This window comes from Thunnus thynnus, chromosome 20 (genome assembly GCF_963924715.1).
Source record: "Thunnus thynnus chromosome 20, fThuThy2.1, whole genome shotgun sequence".
NCBI classification, from domain to species: Eukaryota; Metazoa; Chordata; class Actinopteri; order Scombriformes; family Scombridae; genus Thunnus; species Thunnus thynnus.
The window spans coordinates 11,096,605-11,122,741 of NC_089536.1; the positions used below are offsets into that span (position 1 = coordinate 11,096,605).

A 26,137-nucleotide genomic window follows, 5' to 3' on the forward strand; every position below is an offset into this window, starting at 1 on the left:
TATCAACACCAACAGCCATTCTATCAAAGACCTTAACCAGGATGCCATATCTTAACGTGGCCTCACTGAAACAATGTAACCTAACTAAACACGGTGCGGTTCATACAGACATTACACCTACATCAGTAAGAGTAGCCTACTAATAAGATGTGAAGTGCTTTGCGACTTTTACCCATCTGAAAGAGTAAGTGAAAATACAAAGGATGAGGTGGCTGATAACTGACAAATATAGAAGCAGCCAAGCCACCGCTTTAGCCATCGCCCACAAGCATCATCGTGCCTTTCATACTCAAACAGATTACGAAAGTGTGAGCTACATAATATACATAGAACAAATAAACAAACACTAACTCACTGTATGACATTAACACAAAACAACGAATACACGTTACTTATCGCTGATTATTTAAAAAAAAAAAAAAAAACAGCTCATAGAAAGACTGCGTGCTCTTACTTTGAAAGCGGAAATGACACCATCAGCAGGCCATCACTTGCTATCCGAAAATGACCCAGAGTGATACTCGGTCTGCATGGATATATAATAAGAGTTTATGATACATCCATATCGGACTGGTGGAAAGTTTGTTTCAAAACTCCCTGTGTGTAAAAAGCAAATCCACACGCGTAGAACTGAGATCCACAAATGTTTTTTCGATTCACAAATAAAAACTGAGTTCACAAATGCCTGTTGGAAAGTTGTAAATGTTAGGAAGATATTCACAAATGCTTTTCATTTATTTGTAAATTAATTTAATGTATTCATATATATATATATATATATATATATATATATATATATATATATATTATTTGTGGAATTTGTTTGTGTATTTGCAGATCCGTTTTATATTCGCAAAATATTTTTGTGCGTTTACAAATCTTTTTTTTGTGGAAGGTGTTTGTATTAAAGATTACACATTTATACACAGATTGTCGATCTGTTCATACAAATAATTATGGAACAAATCTCAATCCATACAAAAATTGTTTGGGTCTTTGTTGCTTTTCAGGATCAAAGGTGCTCGAGACGTGGAAATATCGCGTTATCTTGTCGTCGTTACGTGACTCCCGCGAGGAAGTGATTTGACGTTGAACCAAACAGCGGTATTTACATTTTAGCCAGAAGTAGCTCGTTTAAAGTTGCACTTTGCGTATTAAGCTTCAGTAAAGTACAACAGATGTTCTCAAATTGTAATTTGAAGCTCTTTCTATTAGACAACCGTGACATACAATAGTTGTTTGACAAACCAGGTTCTTTTTTGGTCGGTTTCACAGCACGGTGATGCCCAAAGCTGGTTAGCATATAAGCTAACAAGGTTAGCTACGTTTGGCTGACAGTATTTTCTAGAGGGTCTGTCAACCTACTGTTGGACAACAACTAGCGTACATTACGACATAAGTCAAAAGTCTGAATAATAAAATACAAAACATTCTCATACATCCTTAGGTACTTAGTTAAATAATTACTTAATTTAGTCACATAGCAACACGGGTAGTTATGTTCCTAACCAAAGCACCGGTGTGTGCTTTCTTGCAATAGATTGTGTTATGTATGGCTGTATACCATATATTGAGATTTGCTCACCTGTTGAAGAAAGGACTGCCCCAGAAACAAATCTGGACAAGACGAAATAACACCTCCCTTGTGGTGTCAGCGCAGGTTGTATTGTGAGTATACACGGTTTGTCATGTTTAAACTGTCTCAAAAGGGCATGTCTCATGTGTTGCCTTCTTCTGTAGAATGACTGCACTGACAGACTTTGAACCTTTAGCAAAGAGACTCAGGGTTGAAACCAGTGCCCCAACGTCCACTTCATCTTCTCTCCAAGGTAATTTGGATATATACAAGCTATTAGCTTCTTTTCAGTAACCTCCTTGCATGTAAAACAAATGTTTTTTCTTGTTCTCCAGGCCCATCTATATGCATTAAGAACAGAGATAATGAGACAGTAGATCAAGAAAGGAGACAAAACAACTCAGAGACAAAAATGGATATACGGCCAAAGACTGGAGCAGCTGGTTTGCGAGGTGTAAAGACAAAAGGTTCCCATCACAAAATCGGCCCCAGACAGCAACAGAAGTTTAGAAATACTCTTGAAAAATGGTTGGTGAAGCCCAAAAAAACCCCAAGTACAGCTGAAGTCTTCCAAACTGAAGAGGATGTAGAAATGATTGATGGTGGTGACTTTCAAAGCTCCTCATCTCAATCTCTGGACTACCAAAATGCTGAAAAACCTGCAGTCTCTGACTCAGATGAAGAAACTCAACCCTTAACACCACAAGACCTGGAGGAAGACAATTTTGTGTCACCAGCTTTGAAGGATTCTGCAGAGAGTGGGCTTACGCAGACACTGACCCGCAGTGATGGTGGTTTAGAAGAACAAGAAATGGAGTCGTGCTCAGCAAGTTCAGAGGGCTCTGTCAAACAAAATACCAAAATAACAGACTTCTTTTCAGGGACCTCATCACCACGCTTACCTTTGAGACAGGGCAGGCCAAATAAGTCTCCAGAGAAAGGAGATGCAAACAAGGAAACTACCTCCGCTGATGACGAGCCTGAAGTCACCTGGTTAGGGACGCCAATCAGTGAGCTGAAAAGAATGCCTGAATGTGGCAGACCATTTCCTCCACTGAAGGATGTCCCTGGCCTGCATACTGTGATGATAAGGGTTTGAAAAAATCTTTCTTTTCTGTACTATTAACAGTACTTCAGGTGATTAAGCCATGGAAATGTACAGTAATTTCATAGGCCAACCTGATGTCCTTGAAGGTTTCTGCAAAGACTAGGAAGAGATTTTCATCTTCATGGTGAAAGTGGCAAATTACGTTTCCAGTCAACAATTCTGAATGTTATATAGATTAAACAACTACACTTAGATCATAAAATTGTTTTTGTAGTTTAGGTCAGTAGTTTGTACAATGGGAGGATATTTTTTATGACTTTAAGGATGATTTGTAAGCATGCCATGGTACGGCAACAGGTCTTTAATGTGATGATTATTCTTGAGTTTCTGACAGATCTATGTTTTATTGTCAATAAGACCATTTGGTTCGCACACTGGTATTGCATTAACTAATACCATTTGTTTTCATTCACTTCTATTGACAGACAGACCTTCTTCAGCGTGTTAAAGTTCCTGTTCCATATCCTGCTAAGTTTATGGATACTTGGGATGATGTCCATGTCAAATTGCCCTGTTCTAATAGTAACCTGTTTCCTGTACAAGATGAGGTAATGATCCATGTGTTTACAGACCTATCAGTAACAATTGTAGTCATGATTATTAAAATACATGATGACTGTTTTTCATTGCACAGATTGCACACCAGGTGGCTCAGTGATTTAATATTGGTCATCTAAACAGTGCAATCACAGAAGCTGTCTACATCCACTTTTCATGCCTCAAATCTGTGTGTGTACAAATGAAATGCCACAGTATGAAAATGATTGGCATCAGAGACAAGGCGCATATGAAATTATTGCATGAAATCACTGCACGAAAAGAGGAACACCAACACAGCATTATTATTCTTTGCATACAACAAGCTGAACAGAATTCACCTTGCAGAGAGCTGACTAAATTTTTGCTTCCACAGGAAACAAGAGAGCTGCAGAATAAGAGTCGGTGGGAGCTGATCACTGAAACTTTGTCCAAGAAATTTATGAGTCCACATGAGTTGAAGGCAAGTTTCAAATCTCTGTTCTTCATTGACAAGACAATGTATTTCACCTCAAGGGGCACAGTGCAGTGTTATTGCTGTTTCCAGACTTTGCCATAAGATGGCGTCATGAGCCTAGGAACTGAGAGGGACACAGTCTCTCTGCTGTAGTCAGAATTTGGATCTTTTGACAATTTGCTTGTTGTTTTAATACACATATATAGTATTTCTGACTTAAAATTCTGATTAATTTTGATTGTTAAGTAACATGATTATTGAATTTGTTTTTTTACAGAATGCAGTATTGAAATATTGTGCTTCACATGCCAAGAAATGGGACTTCACAGCATTACATTTGTACTGCACTAAGGTAAACAATACACATGTCTATTATGATTACTGTTTCTTTTATGAATATGAATAAATCCAGAAGTAGTGAACTGAGTTTCTTTTGTTCCCAAAAAGTACTTCTATAGAGGAGTCATTGAATTAATACTGCCATGTGGACATGTAAACACAGATGGACACTCAAGTTGAAGATGTTAAAGGATTAGCTGTTGGCTAATGAAACATTAACTGTCCAATCATGACACTTGATTGCCCAACAGAAGGCATCGTAAATCAATGTTGCTGCCGCTCACAGAGCTCAGAGGTCAAAGAAAGTGCATGAGGCTCATTAGTAGAATGGAAGACACAGTTAAGCAGATGTCTCATTTGACACCAGATTATATGTGACTTGGCATGTACAGTATTTTAGTGGTATTGGAAATCAGTATAGATGGATTGTAGGTCTAATATCTTCATACTTTCAGGCACCATGAGTGACAACTGCAACATGTTTGATAATTCAAGGTATAATATTTCTGCAAGACAACGATTGTCCTTAGATTTTTGGTTAGACTCTGGTAGCATGTACTCTATGTTTCACTTTCATCGTGGCTTAAATTTTCTAGTATTTTCATTTTGCTACTGCAACTAAATACAGCAATGAATTTCCTTTTACATATACAGTATAATAAGCCTGTCTTGTAGTGTGTCTTGAGTCAAAGACAAATTCACATAGCTCTAAACTCCTGTTTTAGCTCTGGCCATTTTGATTTTTATGGAATTAACAAAATACTAAATGTGATATAAATGTTAACTGTTTGTTAATGATTTAACAAAATGAAAAAAATGTGGGATGGAAAACATGATGTATGTGACAAATAGGACTAAGAGGTAAAAAAATAATAATTCAAACCTTGTGACATCCTGAATGAAATTAGCAAGTATACATGCAATTGTTTTTCTCCATATAATGAGTGTGCTACCTATATCTTATTTACATTTCCTGTTTTATTTCCATTTTCTTACTTTGTAGTACGTCACAGTATATGAACATGTGCACTTTAGCACTATTCTTTATGATTTATTAATATAATATTTTTATTATTGATTTTCACCCTAAAGCTAAGAAAATCTTCCCTTTTGAAAAAGAAAGAGTTGACCTTAAATTCCCCCTTAAAACATGGGCTTTACATGAATGAAAAGCTATGTTTAAACTGGGCGGCACAGTGCCTCACAGCAAGAAAGACCCGGGTTTGAACCCCGGCCGTCCCAGGTCTTTGTGGAGTTTGCAAGTTCTCCTCCTGTTTGCGTGGGTTCGCGCTGGGTGCTCCAGTTTCCTCCCACCATCAAAGACATGTATGTTAGGGTTAATACTCCTGTCAGTGCCCCTGACCACTGGCACTGGCAAATAGAGCTAGAGTTGGTTTCTGAGCGCTGCACTGTAGCTGCCCATTGTCCTAGTGTATAAGCTGGGTTAAATGCAGAGGACAAATATTGTTTCAATGTATGTGGCTGCTGAGAAATTAAAATAAAGAAAGAAATCTTAAAACACACTGAAACAACTGTTGGAGTTATAAATACCCTTGTTGAGGGGCTGTGGCTCTTCTTCAGTTGTTATATGATCATTGTAGACATGATAGTCTGTTTGGTTCTCCCTCTGATGTCCTCTCATCTCCTGCCTGACAGTAGACACCCAAGTCATCTGAACCATTAGTTAGAGCAGCACAGTACTGAGGCCAGTGTGTTCTGTATTATTATAATTTATGTCATAAATCTTGCTCACAGTTGACTGAATGCAATAAATTTGTATATATTTTATCTTCTTGTGTAGTCCGGACATCTGGCCATCTGGCGTTCAGATTAAGTTTGTATTTTAAATGTGTTTATGTGATTTTTTTTTTTTTTTTTTTTTTTACTGTCCTCAGCTAAGTCATTTTCTTTACAGATCAAGGGGAAAATAGGCCTGAGTTACATCATGATGGCCAGAACATGGTTGGTTCATTGGTCGTTGCTCAGAGTTGTCAGTGTCTTCTCCAGCCCTGTTTAAAGGCCATCCATCATCTGTGGTCTTGATGCACTCTGCGTCATCCTGTGTAGAGAATCAGGGAGGGCTGTACTGTCTGTCTCATGAAGCGCTGGGAATATTCCATTTGGAGAGAATGGGCTGTGCTGTGACATGAATGTTGATATAAAAAATCTTTCCTGAGCTTGTAAGAAGAGACAAATAATAGGCTTTATTTTCCTTATGGTAAGGGACCCCTCACCCGCTCTGTGCTGCATGGCATCATCTAGAATACATCAGCTACACGTTTTTATGATATCCCACATCTCAGGAAAAAAAAAAAATACATGGAACCTTTTTTTTTTCCCATGGATGCCAGTATGTCAAATGTGTTTCTGTCATTTTGAACAAAAACAGAAATTGGATTTCACACAGGAGAATGTTGCAGCCCTTCAGAGGCAAAGTGGGAGTCTAGAAAAATAATTTAATCTTTTGCCAAAAGGTCACATTTAGTAACTTGTCAGAAATGAAAATGGCTGACATTAGAGAATGCTTTACTCCACCCTTATACTGTTGAATCAATTGTGTGCCGTATGTATGTCATAAATCATGTTAGAATGGGAAATTTATTAGATAAAATCTCAACATGTTGAGAGGCTTTAGCCATAGGCCAAATTTTATTGTTGTCAAGTCTACTAAAATGGAAACATTAATTTATGTCAGACTGCAAAACATCCATGTACTAAAATTGAGTTAGATTTTATTTTATTTGTGTGCCACATGATTTATAGCTGATTACATCATACGATATTTGATCACCAACTGTTTTGTTGATTGAAGTGAAGATAAGTCAGTATCATTAATGATTTCACATGAAACTGTAAAACTTGTGAATGTATGGGTGCCTTTTTGACCATGAAGTAGTAAAAAAGAAAATATGCAAATTGGTTTTCATGTTTGGCAGTTGCAGGTAACTTTTAACAAGTTTAATACATGTGATTGTATCTCACACAAAATGCACTTGCTTCATTTATACTCTGTTATTACAGAGTTGACACACACCATTCCTCATAACGAAGACTGTTTTATGCTTGTACCCCTTCTAGATTTATTCAGAGCTTGACTAAGTAATGAATCTGTATTTTAATAGTCTGGTATGCTGTATAAATGCAGTTGCAATTGGGCTGTATTTATCTGCAATACATTGATGGAAAGCTGCTCGTATAACCCACAGAATATTGTGTTGGTGTTTTGTTAACACATTAAATTTTTAAGAACCAATCACAGAGGATCTAATGCTACACAAGTAAAATGGGAATGGGTAAACAATGCAATGTAATGTACATTTTTAATTTTGTTACTTTTCACCATGAAGATGCCAGATTGGAGACAATGTAGTAGGAGTGTCAGAGAAAAGTAGAGTATGAATGGCATAGAGTGACGGGCCAGGCACCTTCATTGAATATTCATCTCAGCACGCACACCTTATGAATAACAGAAAAGCTGTTGATGGACAGCATCAGTTTTGTTCAGTTTTCTTTCACCAGTCCAACCAGTGCCGTATTTATGGTTACGAGCACGCCAAGTGTTTTATTTTTACATGGTCACACGTCTACAGATGCAGTCAAGCAGATTGCTTTATTGCTCGGACCTGTGGGGAATAGGAACAGGAGCGTGAGGTGTTGTGTTAAATCTGTACGGGAGCTCTTGTTTCTCACTACCCACACCCCCGCGTCTTGCTTGATTACTTTGTCAGTTTGTTGTGATGTACAGACCTGTATCAAGTCATACAGAGAGTTAGTCCGGTTGATTTGATGCACTGCTTGTGCTGATTTAAAGAGCTTGGCTTATACTACCTCAGCTATATCCACCGCCTCGCCCTGTCAAGTGCCTTCATTTATTACGCCCATAGGAGCAGTTTATGATGTCAACCAGGTCATTACTTATGACAGTGTTTAGTCAGGCTTCCTTTGCCATAATATAAATGTCCTAGGCTAAATCACCAGTCAAGGCTCCTTGTCCTGGGAACACACTGTCCCTTCTGTTTCAAATGCTTGGTCATTTGCATTTCTTCCAGGAAGACTGTTTAATCAGCTGGCATGGCCGTATAACCTTGATGAAATTGTTCTGTGATTGATCATTCTGACATTTGGTAGCCAATCTGGGTGTAAATATGGGTAGTATATATTTTATGTTAGTCCACTTAGGCACTGGTGTGGATTAATTGATGGTTGGTGTGTTACTTTAATATTTGGTTCTGGTGATATTATAGATGAATTATCCAACTAAAGGTAGATGTATTATGTAATATGAAGCCATACAGTATCTGTCACATTCATTTAAATCTTTCATGCATGGTATTTTAGCTTGAGCAGTGTAATTTTAGTTAATCAGAGTATAGTGTATGCTGCCTTGTCCCGAAAATTGTACATATATTCTAACATTTTGATATTTATCAGCACTGTTCATTTTTATCTCTCTGTCTCAAACTAATCAGTCCAAACAGCTAATAATGTCACAGCTGAGTTTTGTGGCAAAAACAACAAACATAAACAGATCTTCTTCCTCTCTCCAAGGTCCTGGAGCCTGATGCTGCTGAACATCTGTTTAGCTCCCTGCTGCCAGACATGGTGCAATTAGCACTGAGAGCATCTGAGCTCTGTACCAAGGTAACAGCCATCACTAACCAATGGACACTGACTCACTGGTCTGTGACACAGTAGATCACCGCAGCAGGTTGATCCCAAAGGTCACAACATGACAAATAATCTTGTGAAATGGTAGTAAAATGGTGAGGTCAAGGCACGTAGCTATTGATGGTCATTTGTTGGATGTTTTATAGGCTTTTTGGTCATTTGGTTCTTTGGCGTGTGGATGATGAAGAGCAATGTGTGTTAGCAGTCTCATTAAGAAGGTTTTTGTGTATTCATTTGGCTGAGCAGTCGGTAAACTTTTAATTAATTTTACATAAATGTATTCCTACCGTGGTTATTTCAACACTCAAAGTGGATCGCACAAGTTAAAAAAATTACCAAAGCAAGCAGGTTTTTGCTTAAACTATGCATGGATGCATGAAACTCAGTGTCACAGGCCATCAACATTAAATATCACTGTACACATGAGTGGAATAGAAAATTATGTATGTTGAAGTGTAAGAATAGTTTTTTTTCCTCTTGTCACAACTAATTTGGTACCACTTGAAAATTAATATAATCATTGATGTAGGGGATTGGCTAATAGAATAGCATCTATTATTTAATGGATAGAAAATTGAGTAGCTGGCCTGAAATCAACTTCTATTGATTGTGTTGGAAACCGAATGGGTTCTCTCATTGCTGATTTACTACAACATAAAACATGTTCAACAGCTTGGTAATTGAATACAGTTTTCTGAATAGTATTGGAGAACTTTAAGTAAGAATAAAACATCATTATTGCTGTGTTGTTCATACATTTGAACATTTTGGCCATGCAACTTGTATCCAAACAAATAAGGAATTTTCCTGTTGGTCTGTTATCTTCATTCAACATGCTCTCCCCATGGTCAGTACAGAATTACTTATACACATGTGTTGTTTATTTATAAATCCATAGCCTTTATTGGGAGTATGGATCACTTAAGAACATGGATGGACCTTGATTGTAATTATGATGGCTGATTCAAGAAGGGCAGAGTGGTGCCAAATAAGTACATTTATGCAACATACTTCAACGTCTCATTTGGCAAATTGACAAAACAAATGATTTTGACCTTCCTCAATTGTACCTCTGTTCCTCCTCTAGCCGATACCCCTCCTCAAGGAAGGCATGAACCACTCCATCACCATGTCTCAGGAGCAGGTGGCATGTCTGCTCGCCAACGCCTTCTTTTGCACCTTCCCCCGACGCAACTCCAGAAAGACTGAGTACTGCAACTACCCAGACATCAACTTCTTCAGGTAATGTAGGAACGTGGGTAGTTTCACACGTGACATCTAGAGTTACATAATCCGGTTGTTAATGGTGAGAGGACGGTGTCGTGACAACTAGCTTCAATTCCATGAGGGGGCACTACTGTATATGCTTTCGTCACTAATAATTTTATCTTCTGGCTGCATATTAGAGCAAACAACATTTAAACCGTTGACTCATTACACATGAGCAAACATTACCTTATAACAAGAGTATATTGATGAGAGGAATCAGTCTGAGTCATTTGAAAACTGATTTTACTGCTCATTACACTTAGTGCAGAGCAGATCTTTCATTTAGCCTGCTCTGCCCTCCAGAACCACCTGTTTCAATTTTATCTGTAGGGCCCCCCACACTATTGTTTACAAAATAAGTTGTTAATCAGTCTTGTGCATCCTGTCTCATAAGGCAGGTACTCGTTTGTACTTATTGAGGAAATGCTTAGATACATTCCATCATTTTATGACAGGGTGCTGCGATTTCAAGTTTTCACTGATTAAGTCTGAATGACAGTAAGGGTACCTTTTATCAAAACCTAATAGATTTTCTTTGTAATATACAGGCTTTAACAAAGATCTGTTATACAGTCCTATCTGTTCACATTTCATACTTCTGGATATATATTTACATTGATTCATTGACCTCTGGTTTAGGGCTGGGCAATCAATCGAATTTTCAATTACAATTTTGACTTCCAACGATTTTGAAAACTAGATAATCGAGATAAAACTATTATTGTGCTGCATTCTATTTGGCAATGATGCTCTTGTTTTGTCTTGTGTTATAAATCCAGAGCACCCCTTTCCTTTACAGCAGTGCACTTTTGCCCCTCTCTAAAAGCCTGAACAACCTGCCTCCACAGGCTGACTGACAGCAGAAATGTACTGAACCAGAATAATTTTCATGTTGGCTTCATGGGAAGAAATGGACAGTGTTTGTATCTATTGATTCATTGATATTATTTCCTCGCCCAACGTAGCGAGGGAGGGGAATCAAGCTCACAGACAGACCGGGAGCCTTGATCAATCAATGTAGATGCAGTTAATAAGTTCAAAACACATATACAGACAGAAACAGACAGGGAGGGTAAAAAAACCAAAAAAAACCGCAGGGGATCTCCATGAGACCCTCGGAGTCAGTGTGGATTGATAAATTTAATACAATGGAAATGTTTCTGTTCCGTGAGTCAATGAGTAATCGTGTTAAATAATCATGATCTCAATATTGACCAAAATAATTGTGATTATGATTTGTGCCATAATCAAGCAGCCCTACTCTGGATTGAAATACAGTTAGTTGGTCTATGGGACTTGTCAGTTTTACCAGAACAATAAATATCCTTTCTTCATGTGTACCTCAGAGCCAAACCTTTAACTTCCAAAACATCAAATATGACAAATAGGAGGATCTTTTTTTTTTTGTAGTCTCTGCAAGCTTTCACTGTGGAGATTGTTTGGGTGGTGTAATGCAAAATCAGTCTGCAGATCACTGCTCAGTCATGTCCCCCATCTCTGTTGGCATCACAGTGTAATTACCTAAATGGAGGAGGGAATTAGATTAACATTGACTCAGATGACTGCTTTGACAATGGAGAAGGCCATTGGCTTTTTGCAGATGGTTGTAACAGCGTTCAATTGCATCAGTATTTCATTCACATAAAGGTTTTGCTGTGATTTGAAAGGAAAACTGCTGCTGTCTTTTCTCTTTTTCATTAAATGTTGTCCTTATTTTTTATATTTGTTTTAAATATATGTGAAATCCATTTTTTTCCTCCCCGCATTATTTCACAGGATAAGTAAAAGAAATAAAACAAAGCTATAGACATTCTTTTATCTCTGCAGAATAATTATTTGCATTGAGATGAAACAGACTGTTTTTGTCTTTTTTTTGGCTTGTTTGATAGTCGCCTCTATCATTTGAAGTATTCTTCAGCAACTTATTCATTTACCATGAAGTGCATTTAACAGAAACCATTTGCAAGCTGAATTTTCCAGTTTTTTAAGAAATGTTTTCTTGTGCTGATGATGCAGAAACTCTGCTATCATACATACTGTAGTCACTTATACCCTTTCCCTGAGTTACATCATAGCTTTTTGCACATCTATGGGGGGTGTATTGATATTATATAATTGTGTATTAATTCTTCCTTCCCCAAAGGCCACATTGCGGTCTGTTACTAAAAGCCTGCTCTCACCAGTGTCTAGCCTAAGTTAAAGACAGTTTGCCCTGAAGACTACATGACGCACAATTGTTTCTACTGGCCACACTGGAAAAAAAAAGAGAAATGAATGCAAGAGTTGACTTTGATGAATGAGTTTCTCTGCCCCTGAAGGGCTTTCAGTGCATCAAGCTTTTGTCATTATTTCATTTCCCTCACATGAAATTTCTTTCTCTTCATGATGGCATGTGGGGTGGGTAGTGGAGTTCTTTATAGAGTTTGCTGGAGAGGGAGATGGTGGGCTTAATGCTGTGCATTCAAACCCGCCCACTGCACCTCACTACTAGCAGCTGTGTGTGTGTGTGTGTGTGTATTATTTTTCAGGGGGAATTGACCTTTTGCTTCCTGAGGACACTGTTGTTTAAAAGGGACACAGGACTTCTTAATGTATCCCCAAGGAGGGGGCGCTGGTTCCCTCTCTATTGCTTTTTTTTTGTGTGAGTGCTGTGAAGTGGCACATGAGTGTGACTCTGTGATGGCAAGCCCGAGGCAACTCCATTGTCGTAACAGCGAAGGAGCTCCTACATAATCGGCTAGTGGCTGAAAGGGAAGCTGAGTGAGAGATGAACTAATTCATATCAAAACTTAAAGCATGACTGAACTCACATGGCCAAAGTGGAGGTCTTGTGTCTCTACGGCACTGGTTATATTGAGTGTCATTTCTCCTGGTCTTGGCTTTAGCATTTTCATCGAAAAAGAGTTGGTAGTTGGCTGTGATGCCATGTATAAACCTCTTGTTTAAAAAGTATGTCTTTAATTTTTATAAGATGAACATAATATGTAGTCTAATATCAACAAGAATTGAATTAAATAAATAATCTCTCTTTGCCTACAGGCTGTTCGAGGGGTCCTCCTCAAAGAAGATTGAGAAGCTGAAAACTCTTATGTGCTATTTTAAAAGTATCACTGAGCAAAGTAGGTGTTTATATTTTAATTTCTTGAGTAACTTCAAATTTTGCAGCAATATAGTCTTATTGGTGTGAAGTAATACACATTATTGACATTTCTTCTTTTCTTCTTTTGCTTTTCAGAGCCTACTGGTCTTGTAACATTCACAAGAAAAAGCTTGGATAAACCTCTAAATTGGATAAGGTGACGTATATTGAAAACAATATTATTGATATTAGTAGTACTATGTTAAATGATCTTCCAAAAATCCCTGCAGTGTGCTAAATCCAGTAGGTTGTTTGGAGGCAAGCAAAAATCCATTATCTTTTTTTGTAGTTTTTTCTTTTTTATTGTAAAGGCTCTGAAGCAAGGATGATGTTCTCTGATACATGTACAGTACATGTTGGTATGTTTCAAACCCTAGATACACATGAGGCCTTTTGTTCAGGTCTGGTGTTTCCAAAGTAAAGTCATATCTTGATCTGCTTCCCCACTGTCTGGATTTGCCTCTGCAAAACCTTTCCAGCATATACTGGTTTATTGATGTGTATGAGTCTAAACATTCAGCTGATGGGGGGGAAAAGAGGGGCAGCCAAAAGTCCACAGTGCCAGAACTAAGCATGGACCCAGACGAGCATCTACAACATAAGACTTGGAAGCTTCTGTACCTTTGGTAGAGTGTGAAGGATCTGAATTCAAGCTCATAGGCATATTAAGTTCTTCTACACAGCTGATACGCACAACTATTTTTGTGATATAAACCAATATACAGCTGCTATGAATGTCTCAGAGAAGCTGTGCATTCTACATAACTGCAAAATCATGTGTGCGACGCAATATAGAGCTATTATTTATGTAAAGTCATGATATCACAGGCCATTTGATTTACCTTTCTGCAGAGCAAATCTGTTCAGATGCAGCCATTCAGACAATAAAACTATCAGGTCATGTCCTCAAAGACACCACCTACATTTTCTAGATGTGAGATTGAAAATCTACGGTTCACTTGAAATGAATATAGGGTTTATGCAATATTGTATTCACCTTTTTATATGGCCGTCTAATAACATGAGCTCAACAATAGCAATAATAACGTCTAAACTTTAATTCAGGCAGTGACATCTTGGTTTTATAAGGCCGAGGCTAAAAGCGCAGAACCAATACACTGTAGAGTTGTACAGTGTAACGTGTTCGGAGCCTACATATCATGTTCTCTGTAATAGAGGGGCTTTGTATCAAATAAAGACACTGAAACCTATTTAACCTGAAACCTATATAAGTGAAATAACTGACTTTATTGATAGACTTAAAGAGGTAAGAATGCACAGAAAACCACACCATCTATTTGGGCAACAAAAAGCTACTATACAAACAAAGCCACATGTGACATTTCGCCTGCTATATATGCCTGTTGCCTTAAATGACCTGTGTGTGTCAATGAATTGACAAAAAGATATCTCTAAGTTAAATTAAAAAAACATAGTTTCACAAGAAATAAAACATAAATGCCATTGTAACATCAATATATTGAGAACATACTGAAGCGCTATATTAAACAGTAACAAACACTTTTTAGATGTGACTGTAGAGTGCATGTGCATCTCAGATCTCTTTGAGTGTGTCTTGTCCCTGTGGGTTTTCCAGCCAGTGAGGAGGCCAGCTGGCTTTGATGCCGGGCCTTCAACAGAGAGTAATACTCAGCCAGTTTAGGGTAACAAGAGTAGCAACAGTTGGAAGAACTGTCACATCTGCCAGTGAGAAGGGGGGTCCTGCTAGATGAGAGCCCGAGCCCAGCTTCTGCAGGTAACCCTCCCAAAGTTTGAGTTCAGCAGACAGAGTTTCTCTTCAGAGCTGAGTCATGCTTCTCTCCTTCAGGGACAAAATAGTTATAGTAGGTGACCGCAATGAATTTCTCATAGAGTGTGAGACCCTCAAACATGTGTTCAGGGCGCGTTCTGCTAAGCTGTCTGGGAACAGTTTGTTCCCTTGGAACTTAAATTGACTCTCCAGGTAAAAACAGGCTGCATAGGATTCATTCACAATAATGTCTCCATGTGTAAAAGTGGGAAGCAGTCCCCTGGGATTCATATCTATCACTTCCTGGGATTTGTTTTTTGGTTGTAGCCCTGCACGTTCTTCTCCGCCAGGGCTATCATCACCCTCCGGCAGGGAGGAGAGCCATGGTTTGGATTCGATCCATTGTCTCTTGATAATGTAAGAACAATTTGCTCTTTGTTTCAGCTCAGAGACTCTGCTCACAAAACTCCACATTACATGCGAAGGGACCATTGAAGATGATGGACATGGAATGCTTCAGGTAAGACACGGAGGTGGGGAAGTGCACCAGTAGTGTTCATTTGCAGAAAGACGACATGATAATGTGGTTTAGAGGGACTTAACCTTTCAGAATCCTATTCTTTTGCTTGAAGGAGCTCTTGCTTTAAGAGATATTCTGCCTTGTCCCGTCCTCTTTTCCCTCTGTTGTAGTCAGTCACTGAGCCTCCACGTTCTGGAGTCTTTCACCCAGAATGCTTACTGCTGCTGAAAAGGCCTTTGAGGGAGTCTGTGACATGTCGGACGGAGTGTGTGCTGGGACTGGGGTCGAGGCCTCTGAGCCTCCTCTGCTCTCTGTGTAGGCCATGCTTCCTGTACACTGTCAGAATGGCCCGCTCTGCCTTTCACCTTTTGTTTGCCTCCAGTTGCCACAAGCTGACAGTTGATGTGCACACATGACCAGCTCCGGGGCACGCTGCGGCCCGGATTGATGGATGCTCTGCAGGGGTGGAGGGGGGTGGGTGCTGACAGCCTGTCAAAGTAGACTTTGGAGGCTGGCTTGCTGTCCCAGAGTTGAGTGACCAGTTTGGGGAGATCTGCTCTCAGACTGCTGCTCACCCCTTTTGCAGCATCTTCCCGGGGTTGTGATGGGGTTGGTCTGGGCTGTCGACAAGCCAATGAGCAACAACTGTCAATCCTGAAATTGGAGGATTATACGTTCTACATGGTTGCTTTCTGACTAAAACAATAAGTCTGTGTCTGAGCTGAAACAATGAGATGCAAATTTTCTTTTGAATTTTAAACAGCAAATAAACAAGTAAATCAGTGTGACTCATAGATCTACTCACAAACTTAAAAGAATACAAGTAGCAAAACAGAGGCTGACACAGGCATCAGTCAGCAGTCAATTTTACCAGCATGTTATGGCTGGAGGGAGATGTTTACTTTGGACCATAGGACTGCTGTCTTGTTGTGATATTTGCTACTAGCAGCAGCGCACTCAAGTGTTGCTCCTGGGGAGAGCTCATTTTGGCATGGGGGACAGATGTCAGAGTAATGCGATCACCTCAGGCCACCTTCCCAATCAGCTTGTCAGGGAATCTGTCACAAATAAAAGAAAAAGGGCTCAGACCTTTTCATGAGGTGTTTTCATCCTGTTTTCCAAGTTTGGGAACTAAAAATTTACACAACTTAAGAGAATGTTGATTTACTTTCATCTAGCTGTTTTGTTTTATAAGAATATGTGCATGTGAGAAATTTAGTTGATGCTTATTATCGACGTATGTGCAGTTCAAAATGAAAGATACTGTCTGCAAGGGTGTGCATGTTTAAGGTTTCATGGTGATTTTTTTCTTTGTCACTCATCTGTTTTGATTTGCAGGTGGATTTTGCCAATCGGTTTGTGGGAGGAGGAGTCACCAGTTCAGGTCTGGTTCAAGAGGAAATCCGTTTTCTGATCAACCCGGAGCTTATTGTTTCTCGCCTCTTCACCGAAGCCCTGGATCATAATGAATGTCTGATCATCACAGGTCAGTGATCCAAAAGTTTCCTCCAATAATATACACTGAAGGAATCCTAATCTGCAATTATTCATGATTTAGTCCGTTGATGCAGATCGGATCAATGATGCCCTGGGTTCACTTTTCTCATGCTTGACCTATAACTTGACAGAAGAAACATAGTGAGCATTACTAGTCACACACAGCATGGAGTACACATTGCAGACCTTCAATTTACCCCATCCTGGCTCAGCAAGAGGCCAAAGGATGTTTCTGGCAATTGCCTTGTTTTCTTGGATCTGTCCTTGTCGCACGTTTCCTTTTGATTGGCTGCAGAGGGGAGGCGCATCAGTCGGGAGCTGGGCTGTCCTGATTGCTCTGTTGGGTCTTTGTGTTGAGTAATTCCCACTGACTGTACCTGAGTATTGAGTGGTGGCAACAAACAAGGTTGGGACAGGCCAGTAGCACCAGTAACAAGAATCCCAGCAGGAGGCTGATGGCATCTGTCTGTTTTCTCCTCTTTTTTTTTTTTTTTACCTATTTGTCTAGACTGTTGTAGCTGCTTGATTGCATTTGATGAAGACTTAAGAAAACGAGTGTTACGTAATATAGTAATAGCTATTTTATTTTAAATTTATTTTCTGTCTCATATTTATACACATAAACGCACAAAAAAACAAAAGAGACAGATACTTAAATACAGCACAATAACCCAACTTAAAGATTTCTGCAGTCTCAAGAAAGATGTAGGCTTAAGGCGCAGCTTATAATGCCTACCCCTTTAACATGCATTATGTTTGACCTCAAAAGTTAACTTTGAACAACAAACAGCCAGTCAAAATGGAAGGAGGCTACACAAATCCAGTTGTCATTCTGCAACAATAAATATATCAAATCATTAACGTGTGGATTTTCAGGTCGGTTACTAAAAATCCTGACATCTGGTAATTGAATATATCTAGTGAGCCCTTTATAAGTACGCCATGTCTGAACAATTTATGGCGCATTAATGTGTGCGAGAGAAAATGACTGCTCTTTCCATCTTTCCCCATGTTGCATTGCCTTTTTGCATGTAGTAAAACCATCAAACTTGTCATTTAGGCGGCGCTTTATAAAAACACATGACCTGACATAACCATCTCAATGTGGTCAGATGGCCCTAAAGGTTTTCTTTGGTTATGTTATGCTGTTATATTATGCTATGGTTACGTTAGAGTGCTGTATTAATGTTGTACAACTTCCAGTGTTCAGTTTAGTTTTAAATATTGATTCTCCTATTATAGATAATATCAGTATTTTATATTCTAATAAACGAGTCCATGACGTGAACCATGGTTACGATGTAATCGTCCCTGACATTGCATAACAAGTGGGATGGATTAGAACAGGAAGTGAGGCACCAGAGGCTCCGCCCTCCCAATCACCAATCATACCGCTGCATCAGAGCTTCTCACTTTGGCCAAGTCACCTTCAGACTTCTGGCCAGCCATCTTGCTCTCTCCTCTCTCTCTACTTACACCACTTAACGTTATTACAGGGGCCCAGAATTAATTATAGCTGGAAGACCTGCCCAAGACCTGCTCCGCTAATGGACTCTTCCATTCCATCATCTTTATTAAACCCTGCCCGTATCTCGTGTCCCACCCCCCCCCTCCTGTTAAAAAAGTCCAAGCCTTAGCTACATTGAGGCCGTGTGGTAAATCATATTACCCTGTGATGCATTTTGGCATACAGTAGGAAAGCTAATGGATCTTACCTCTGCACTGAAATTTGCAAAAGTGCCCAGGCTTAATTGAATTTTCCATGATTGCTAGATCTCTGGCTGCCATCGGGGCGGTCAAAAGTATAAATAGTATCAAGGGGAAGTCATATGATTTATTGATGGTAGTACTGACCAGAAAATGCGGTGCAAGCTTGACGCAAACGGGATGTAGTGACACAGGAAGATGTTTTTTGACTCTGCACAAAATCTTGTTTTGTCCTAATTCTATATCAGTGTGGATAATAGTTGAGAAACTAGTGGTGGCGTTACACAGTGATATTTATAATTTAAAACCTTTTTAACAACATTTTATTGTATTTTTATGTTATTCCTGTTGCAGACACTATGCATTTTTAATTTCTTAAAGGTGAGGAACTGTTAGCCTAATTTGTTCTGATGCAAACGGTGACAATAATACAATTGTAAAGCTTCTTCAGCTACCCAGTTTATGAGATGCGCTTCTGACCTTTTCAAGACTCTGGGCCGCTACAAATATTTGACTCTTTGTTTTGATGTATTTACACATGAAAGGAATAACCCTCAGGAACATTGTGAATTATACCTGCGGATTTTTATGCAACCGATTTGTTATTTAGGAATAATTTCTGATATCCAGACACATCTTTCACAGGCCAAGATTGATCTGCCTCCCACTGCAAATAATTTAAAATGGCAAATGGGTTGCATGAAAAATCTAAAGCATAATTCATATTGTTCCTGAAGGTTGTTCCTTTCATATGCAAATATTGTTGATCATAGTTTGATATTTTTAGAGGACCAGTAAAGGTCTGGTGTATGCATAGTTTCAACAAGTCCTTCTAGGCTATCTGTGGTACCTTGTACTGAACTTAACATGCTTTACATTTTTATATCCAATTTGCAGCATCACTAGAATATTTTAAACTCATGATATATCTTTATCATTCATTGTTCTATTGATAAGATTTTAATCAACTTTGTAATTATTTAACACATTTTGCCAACATACATTCTGTTTTCAATGTGAGTGCACCAGTTTAATATTTTAGAAACTGTTTAGTGTTAATTCTGCCAACTCAGTCTGTGCATCTTATCAGACATTCTCCAAAAAGGGGTAGAGATTGTTTGCCTGTTGGCTGTTGTAATGCCTTAGTCAAACATTAAAGATGTCAGCAGAATACTAATAATATACTCACATCAGGATTGCCACAGATACCATGGAGGTTTTGAAAAGCTCAAACAAAAAGGAGGTTCTGTTCTGTGATTAAAAGCATTTAATTTAACCTCTCATGGTGTTTTTCTCTGCCATGCTGCTGGGGCATCGACTGTGACTTGGCCAATCATAGAGTTATATTGCCTTTTTACCCACGGTTATGTCTGTACCTCAAAATCCAGAAGCTTCAATGGGACTGTAGCTCCCCAGCAGTAAAATGAAGAAATTTCTGATTCGTCCATACTCAACTAAAGATATGTTTTGCTTATCTCTATCTATCTATTTTCTTTTTTTAATGGCATACTGGTGAATTAGATTATGTACTTGAGTGTCTTACTCAGGCAGTGATTTTGCATCACTTAAAAAAAAAAGGCAGGCTGATTATTAGTGAAATGTCTGTCAAGTGGAGTGCACTCTAGAGATTCCCTCCCCCCGTGCACACCTCTTAATACCTGCTGACCAAGCCCCTGCTACTAATCACTTGGTTTATTCACTTTGCAGCTTGAAGCATCTCAGCGAGTGCTCTCGACAGCCAGGTACTAATGAGCGCTAATGAATGGGGAAGTTAATTTGTGGCCTCATTTGTTTGACTGTGCTGTTGCTTCCCCAACCTCCATTCCCCCTTTTACAGGTGTTGAGTGTTCCCCTGTGGGTTGATGGTCAGGTGTGGTGGTCAGGGTGGGATAATAACTTGACCTTCCTCTTGTCAAGAGACAGCTGCTTCTGTTTCATCTGACAACATAAGGCAGAATCACTACCACCTCCCCCTGAAAACCTTTTGTTTTACAGTGAATCTTTCTATTTGTATTGTTGGAAGTCGATGCAAAATTTTCATTACAGACAATTCTTTCTTTCTTTTTTTGCTCTTTTTTTTATTTATGTGTTTATTTGTGTAAATATTCAGATATTTAGAAGTACATTTAATGTAGATGTATGTTATTGGTTGTACAGTATGGTATTTGCCACACAATTATTTTAGCACAATCTGTCCACCACTTAATAAAAACCTAATGGCAGTCACATCATAGTTTATAAAATCTCTGTCAAGTTTATTATGTTTAATATTCGCAGTGGTGTGTGACTGTCGCTGTTTGTAATTACCAGGTACACAGCAGTACAGTAAATACACGGGCTATGCGCAGACCTACCAATGGGACGGCAGCCATCAGGACACAACTCCAAGGTATTTATTGCACCTAGGTCCTTTAAACACATTAAAATAACTAAATGTTATGTTTAACTCTTTCATAATAATCCCTCCTTGCCATGCTAGTGGTGTGGCTCAAGGGAAAGCAATTTCAGTCAGTTGGTCCATGATCTTAAATCCAGACTAAAGTATCAACAACTGTAGGATGGACATCTGTCATCAGATTCATGGTCCCCAGAGGGTTAATCCTAATGACTTTGGTGATCTTGTGACTTTTCCTCTAGTGCCACAATGAGGTTGACATTTGTGGCTTTGAGTGAAATGTGTCAACAACTATTGATTTATGACCACATACCTGCAAAACCGACATCCCGATCAGCTTCGGCTATACTTTGTGTTTAGCGCTAATTAGCAAATTTGAGTATCACAAAGTTTTGTGTCAGGTTTTATTGACTTTATTTCGTGCACTAACATGGATGTAGTCAAGAGAAATTGTGCAAAACCATCTCTTTTTTCTGTTCCAGAGATGACTGGCAGAGGAGATGCACAGAGATCGTGGCCATCGACGCCCTGCAGTTCAGGAACTTTCTTGAACAGTTTCGCCCTGAGAGAATCAACCGGGAACTCAACAAGGTTACCTTGAATGTTTTTGCTTCTTTCTCTTGTCTGTCTGTCTGGTTCCTTCACTCTGCACATCCTAAAACACGAGTGCTGGGTTGTGCCTTTTAGTTCTTGCGCTTGGCATTGGTGTGGATCTGTCATCAGTTTAGAAGAAACCACTTGTGAATAAAAACAATGTCAGCTCATTGCAAAAGCAGGGTTTAGAAACTGTTAAGCGAATGCTGCTTTAAGGGAAATTTTTAAAAGTGTTTTGTAGACAAATGAAGTTTGTATAATTTATGGCAGTGGAAGTGTGGGGGGCAATCTACCACTGCTCTTTGATGTTACGCTTTGATCTCACATATAATCATGTCTATTTAAGAGTATATGGCTGCAATAATGTTATGTTTTAACTTTATTTATCATTTCACCTCATGTTTGGTTTGCAGATATTTAATGGCTTCACCGTCAATCCATTTGGTTGATGATTGAAAAACAAGCTTATCACAAATGTCAGCTAAGATGACATTGACTCATGTTTATTCTTTTCAGATGAAATATTTGAGTTATAGACAAGTATCATTTGCCTGTAATGGAGACTGATGGATTGTCATGTTTGTAGAGAATAAGCTTAATTTCATTCATTACACTGTCCGTTAAGCCCAGAATGAATTTTAATGAACATTACTGACCTCAGGGCGATTAATCTCAATTATTAATTCTACATCACAGTTGTTTTTTTTTAATGTGAATCCTTCGGTAAATACAATTCTCCTCCCAGGCAGAGCTATCCATTTGTAATAGAAAATCAAGATGTTGATGTTGTCAAGTCCGCGGTCAGAAAGCTTGGAGGAGTTTGACAGCTCTTACAAGGATGTGAAGAATGCATCAACATGAAGATCAATCCTGTTTCGAATATTGTTCAGCTAACTGTCACATCTGCCCTTTCACAGGAAGAATTTATGACTGGTCAGGGGGAGGATGGGCACTTACAATTTATTTTCAGTATTCACTTAATTTCCCAGTGTGAAAATGAATGTGCAGAGCCCCTTCAGATGTTTCATTTAACATCTCCTGCTTTTAGAAATCATTTCTCATGTGACATACAACCCACCTGACACGTTGTCATGTCGAGCAATGAAACTGAGGGAAAGGGTACGAAGTTGCAAGATGACACAAAGTTAAAAATGTATTTTCAGCCAGGCCAACCACATCTTACTAACATGTATGTGTTCATGCATTGAAACAATGTGTCAAGCACAGGCCTGCAGGTGAATGGAATTACTTTGTCGCTTTCTATATTCAATTTACATTTGATAGTATGGAGACGCAGGCCTGGTTCTCATGAAGCATACCAGTGATCTGGAACAGTAAGGTGATCCCAAGACCTGAGGCTCATCAGAGCTGATTCCAGCTTTATGTACCAACTGACATATCATTCCCCATTTACTGGTGAATGGCTTGGCCTCATTTTGCTGACAACTTGATGTAAAGTCAACCCCAGGAAAACCAGATTCATACACGTTTTTGATGACAAAAGGATTTTTCTTATTGTGAGGAGATAGCGGTGTCTGAAATCACTTCCTATATGCTAACTGGTGCATTTTATTTATTTTCCACCTGTGTCCAAATTCTAAATGTCAAGCTTATGCTCTCAAAAATTACCACAATTGAACAAAAAATAGTTCAATACTGCTAAAAATCCCATAATGCATTGTTTTTTTTCTTTGAATTACAGTAATGCAACACTTCATAAGTGACCAAAATGTCAATGTACTGCTTCTCTCTCAATGTACTCATTATAGAGTAAACTATTATATATTTACTATGTAGGGAATACTGACTGACCTATCTCTTAGAGTACTTACGTATCTCCTTGGTATTATGAGTATTGTTTGAACAGAATACTTATCTTATCAAATTGTGTTTTGCTTCCTGTTGACATTACATTGATTAATCTGCTCCTCTTCATCTTTATTCAGGCCTACTGTGGTTTTGCTCGCCCTGATGAACAAAGCCAAAACCTTGCGGCGGTGGCGACAGGGAACTGGGGCTGTGGGGTTTTTGGGGGTGACACACGTCTGAAAGGTAAGTACTGACGCAACACTATCGTCAGTGGGGCTTGTGGAAAAATTAACTCCGATCATTGCCGCACACTTGGCAGTCTAAGCGGACTCTCCTCCTGATGTAACAGAATAAATTTCAGATTGAAAGGCTCCAGCAGATCAGTGTGGGCATCCATTTGTCTTCTGGGAATATACGTTCATTTACTTAAAGCCTATTCGTCGCCTTCCCCCTATCGATTAAATGACAAAGTTAATATGTTTCATTAATAGTGAAATTGATCGCCTGCTTTAGTCCATCAATCTGTTAGAGCACTCTGCCTGAGCCTTGTATCACTGTCACTGAGCAGGGAGCTTCAAGAGAGTTTATGCTAACAGATTGCAGTAGTTGCTTCTGCTTCTCACTTTCTACCCTGTGCCTGAAAACTATACACACACATACATGCATATTTGTTAATTAGCTGTAGCAATGTACTGTACAGCCCTCCATAGGCGCAATCACCTACTGTCTGCTTAATGACATGCCTCCCGGAAAGAGCTTTGTAGTTCCAACACTGTTCTCCTCCCGGGTTTACCTTCTGTGGCCTCTCATACCCACCTGTTTTTAATTGTCAGATAATTTTTGAAGAAAGCAGTTGAAACAGGAGGGGAGAGAAACTGCTGAATTTTCAGCTTAGCCTTCCTCTGAAAATGTTGATTCAGTTTTGCTCGTTAACTTGCCACTGTCCCAACCTTCATTAATCAGCAGACATATTTCCAGTCTCTTAAAATATTCACAGCTCTCTGGGGTCAGACCTGGCCTCTCTTTGCAACTAATCCACAGTTCTCAGTGGGGGGGAGACCTATTCCCCCGATTACTTACCTTTTACTGTACAAGCAGAGAGAGGCAGCGGCTGGTGCTGCTCACTTTTAATGGTAACATCAGCTGCTGGATGATTAGTCAGACCTCTGTATATTTAACCTTTTTTACAAATGAGAACAAGAGACATTCAAATTGTTCACATATTATGTAGTTTTTTTCACTCTTTAACTTCCTTTCATAAAAAGCCTTAAATTACCAATCTATGTACTACATTGAAACAAATTTTATGTCACTCTCACTGTTGAGGTTTAACACAGGCTTCTTCTCCTCCAGCTCTGCTCCAGATGCTGGCAGCTGCCGAGGCGGGCCGAGACGTGGCCTATTTCACCTTTGGTGACAGCCAGCTCATGACAGATGTCCACAACATGCACTCTTTCCTCACTCAGAGGAACATCAGTGTCGGTGAGGCAAGCTACTTGTTTATGAGCAACTGCGCTTCTGCCTTTTTATTTTCTGTCTCGGGATTGCACTGCTAAGGATGTGATCCCGTGGAATAATGATATGATTAATAATGTTTTAGAATATCATCTCAGGATTTTTTGTATAATTGTTGTTTCTGAAAACTTGTTCACATTTTCCACACTAGCCAACATGCACAATCTTCTTGTCTCTGTCACAGGGGAGGTGTATGATCTCCTGGGGCAGTACTATAGCTCAGAATGCAAGAGCTGCCTCAGTCGGCGCCCTGACGTCAGCCTGTACTCCTTCATCTACCAACAGGTCAGCTCCTCCCTATCGCCCAATGACTCCGACGGGGGCTCAGCCGGACAGACCGTCCCCACAGACTGCCATTAAGGTCAGGTGGCCGATGAGTCACTGTGCCTCGCCTTTGGAAAACGAAACACTTACCGAATTAAAACATTCTCAGTCTGCCTTTATAGCTTTATTTTTATCTTTTTTTTTTTGGACAGACTTTTAATTAATAGTGGTGGATCTAACAAATAACGTCTGGCAGCCAAAAATGACAATCTGGCATGCAGATCCTTTCGAAAGCAACTGAACTGCAGGGGGTGATTAGTTATGACCTTGTCTGGCGCTGCAGTCCAAACTGTGTTCATTTTGCCGCTGCTGGTAATATGCCGATGGACTGAGCTTCAATACGATGCAATTGTGATTTTAATGGTGAAGCAAAGGTTGCCATCCATCTTCTGGGTTTGTCATTGTTGCCTTTTTTTACACCCACACATATCCAGCTTAATTGAATTGGCTGCCAGAAATCAAGTTAAAGGAAAAGAATAACAAGAACGAGGTTTAGAAAGCTTGGAGCGCTCTCAGGAAAAGGGTTTGATTTAAAGAGCAGCCTGGATCTTTAGGAAATAATCTTGAGTCCATGAATACATTTTTTGGGGGTTCTTGCTGTATGTGGTGGGTATTCCAATGAATCCAGTTCCACTTAAAATAATGATTTGATTTGTTTGTTTCTGTATTTTACAGTTACAGCCTCACTGTTGTATAGCTACACATGAATGAAAATGAAGGAATCTTCTGACAGATTTTGTTTTTCAAACAGCCTGAATAAAATAATAAAATCAATAAAAAAAAACAGTTTTATGTAAATGTAATATTCAGAGTTTCAGTATTGCTTATATTTCATCCTGAAGTATCGTTTGAATGGAGCCACAAATGTAAGGAATACATCTCTGAACAACCACTATGAAGGCTTCTTGTCCCATTGATGTTACAGGCAAAATG

The 26,137-nt window shown here is 39.1% G+C and overlaps 1 protein-coding gene and 1 pseudogene across 2 annotated transcripts; one reads left to right on the forward strand and one right to left on the reverse strand.

Annotated features, from left to right (window-relative positions):
* Positions 1 to 1,034: 1,034 nt before the first annotated feature.
* LOC137171772 (poly(ADP-ribose) glycohydrolase) lies at positions 1,035 to 26,099 on the forward strand. Of its 2 annotated transcripts, none has more exons than XM_067575891.1 (18): positions 1,035 to 1,104; positions 1,541 to 1,668; positions 1,741 to 1,829; positions 1,912 to 2,669; positions 3,110 to 3,232; positions 3,598 to 3,684; positions 3,956 to 4,030; positions 8,566 to 8,658; positions 9,773 to 9,927; positions 12,994 to 13,073; positions 13,190 to 13,250; positions 15,288 to 15,363; positions 16,702 to 16,849; positions 20,878 to 20,956; positions 21,445 to 21,553; positions 23,503 to 23,608; positions 24,719 to 24,847; positions 25,065 to 26,099. In XM_067575891.1, the coding sequence occupies exons 2-18, from the start codon at positions 1,553 to 1,555 to the stop codon at positions 25,238 to 25,240; spliced, it is 2,460 nt and encodes an 819-aa protein (XP_067431992.1). In that variant the 5' UTR covers positions 1,035 to 1,104; positions 1,541 to 1,552; the 3' UTR covers positions 25,241 to 26,099. The 2 variants fall into 2 exon arrangements, with proteins under 2 accessions (XP_067431992.1, XP_067431991.1); XM_067575890.1 differs by having other exon boundaries at positions 1,064 to 1,447.
* Positions 14,577 to 15,283, reverse strand: LOC137172577 (glutathione S-transferase A-like; annotated as a pseudogene).
* Positions 26,100 to 26,137: the final 38 nt, after the last annotated feature.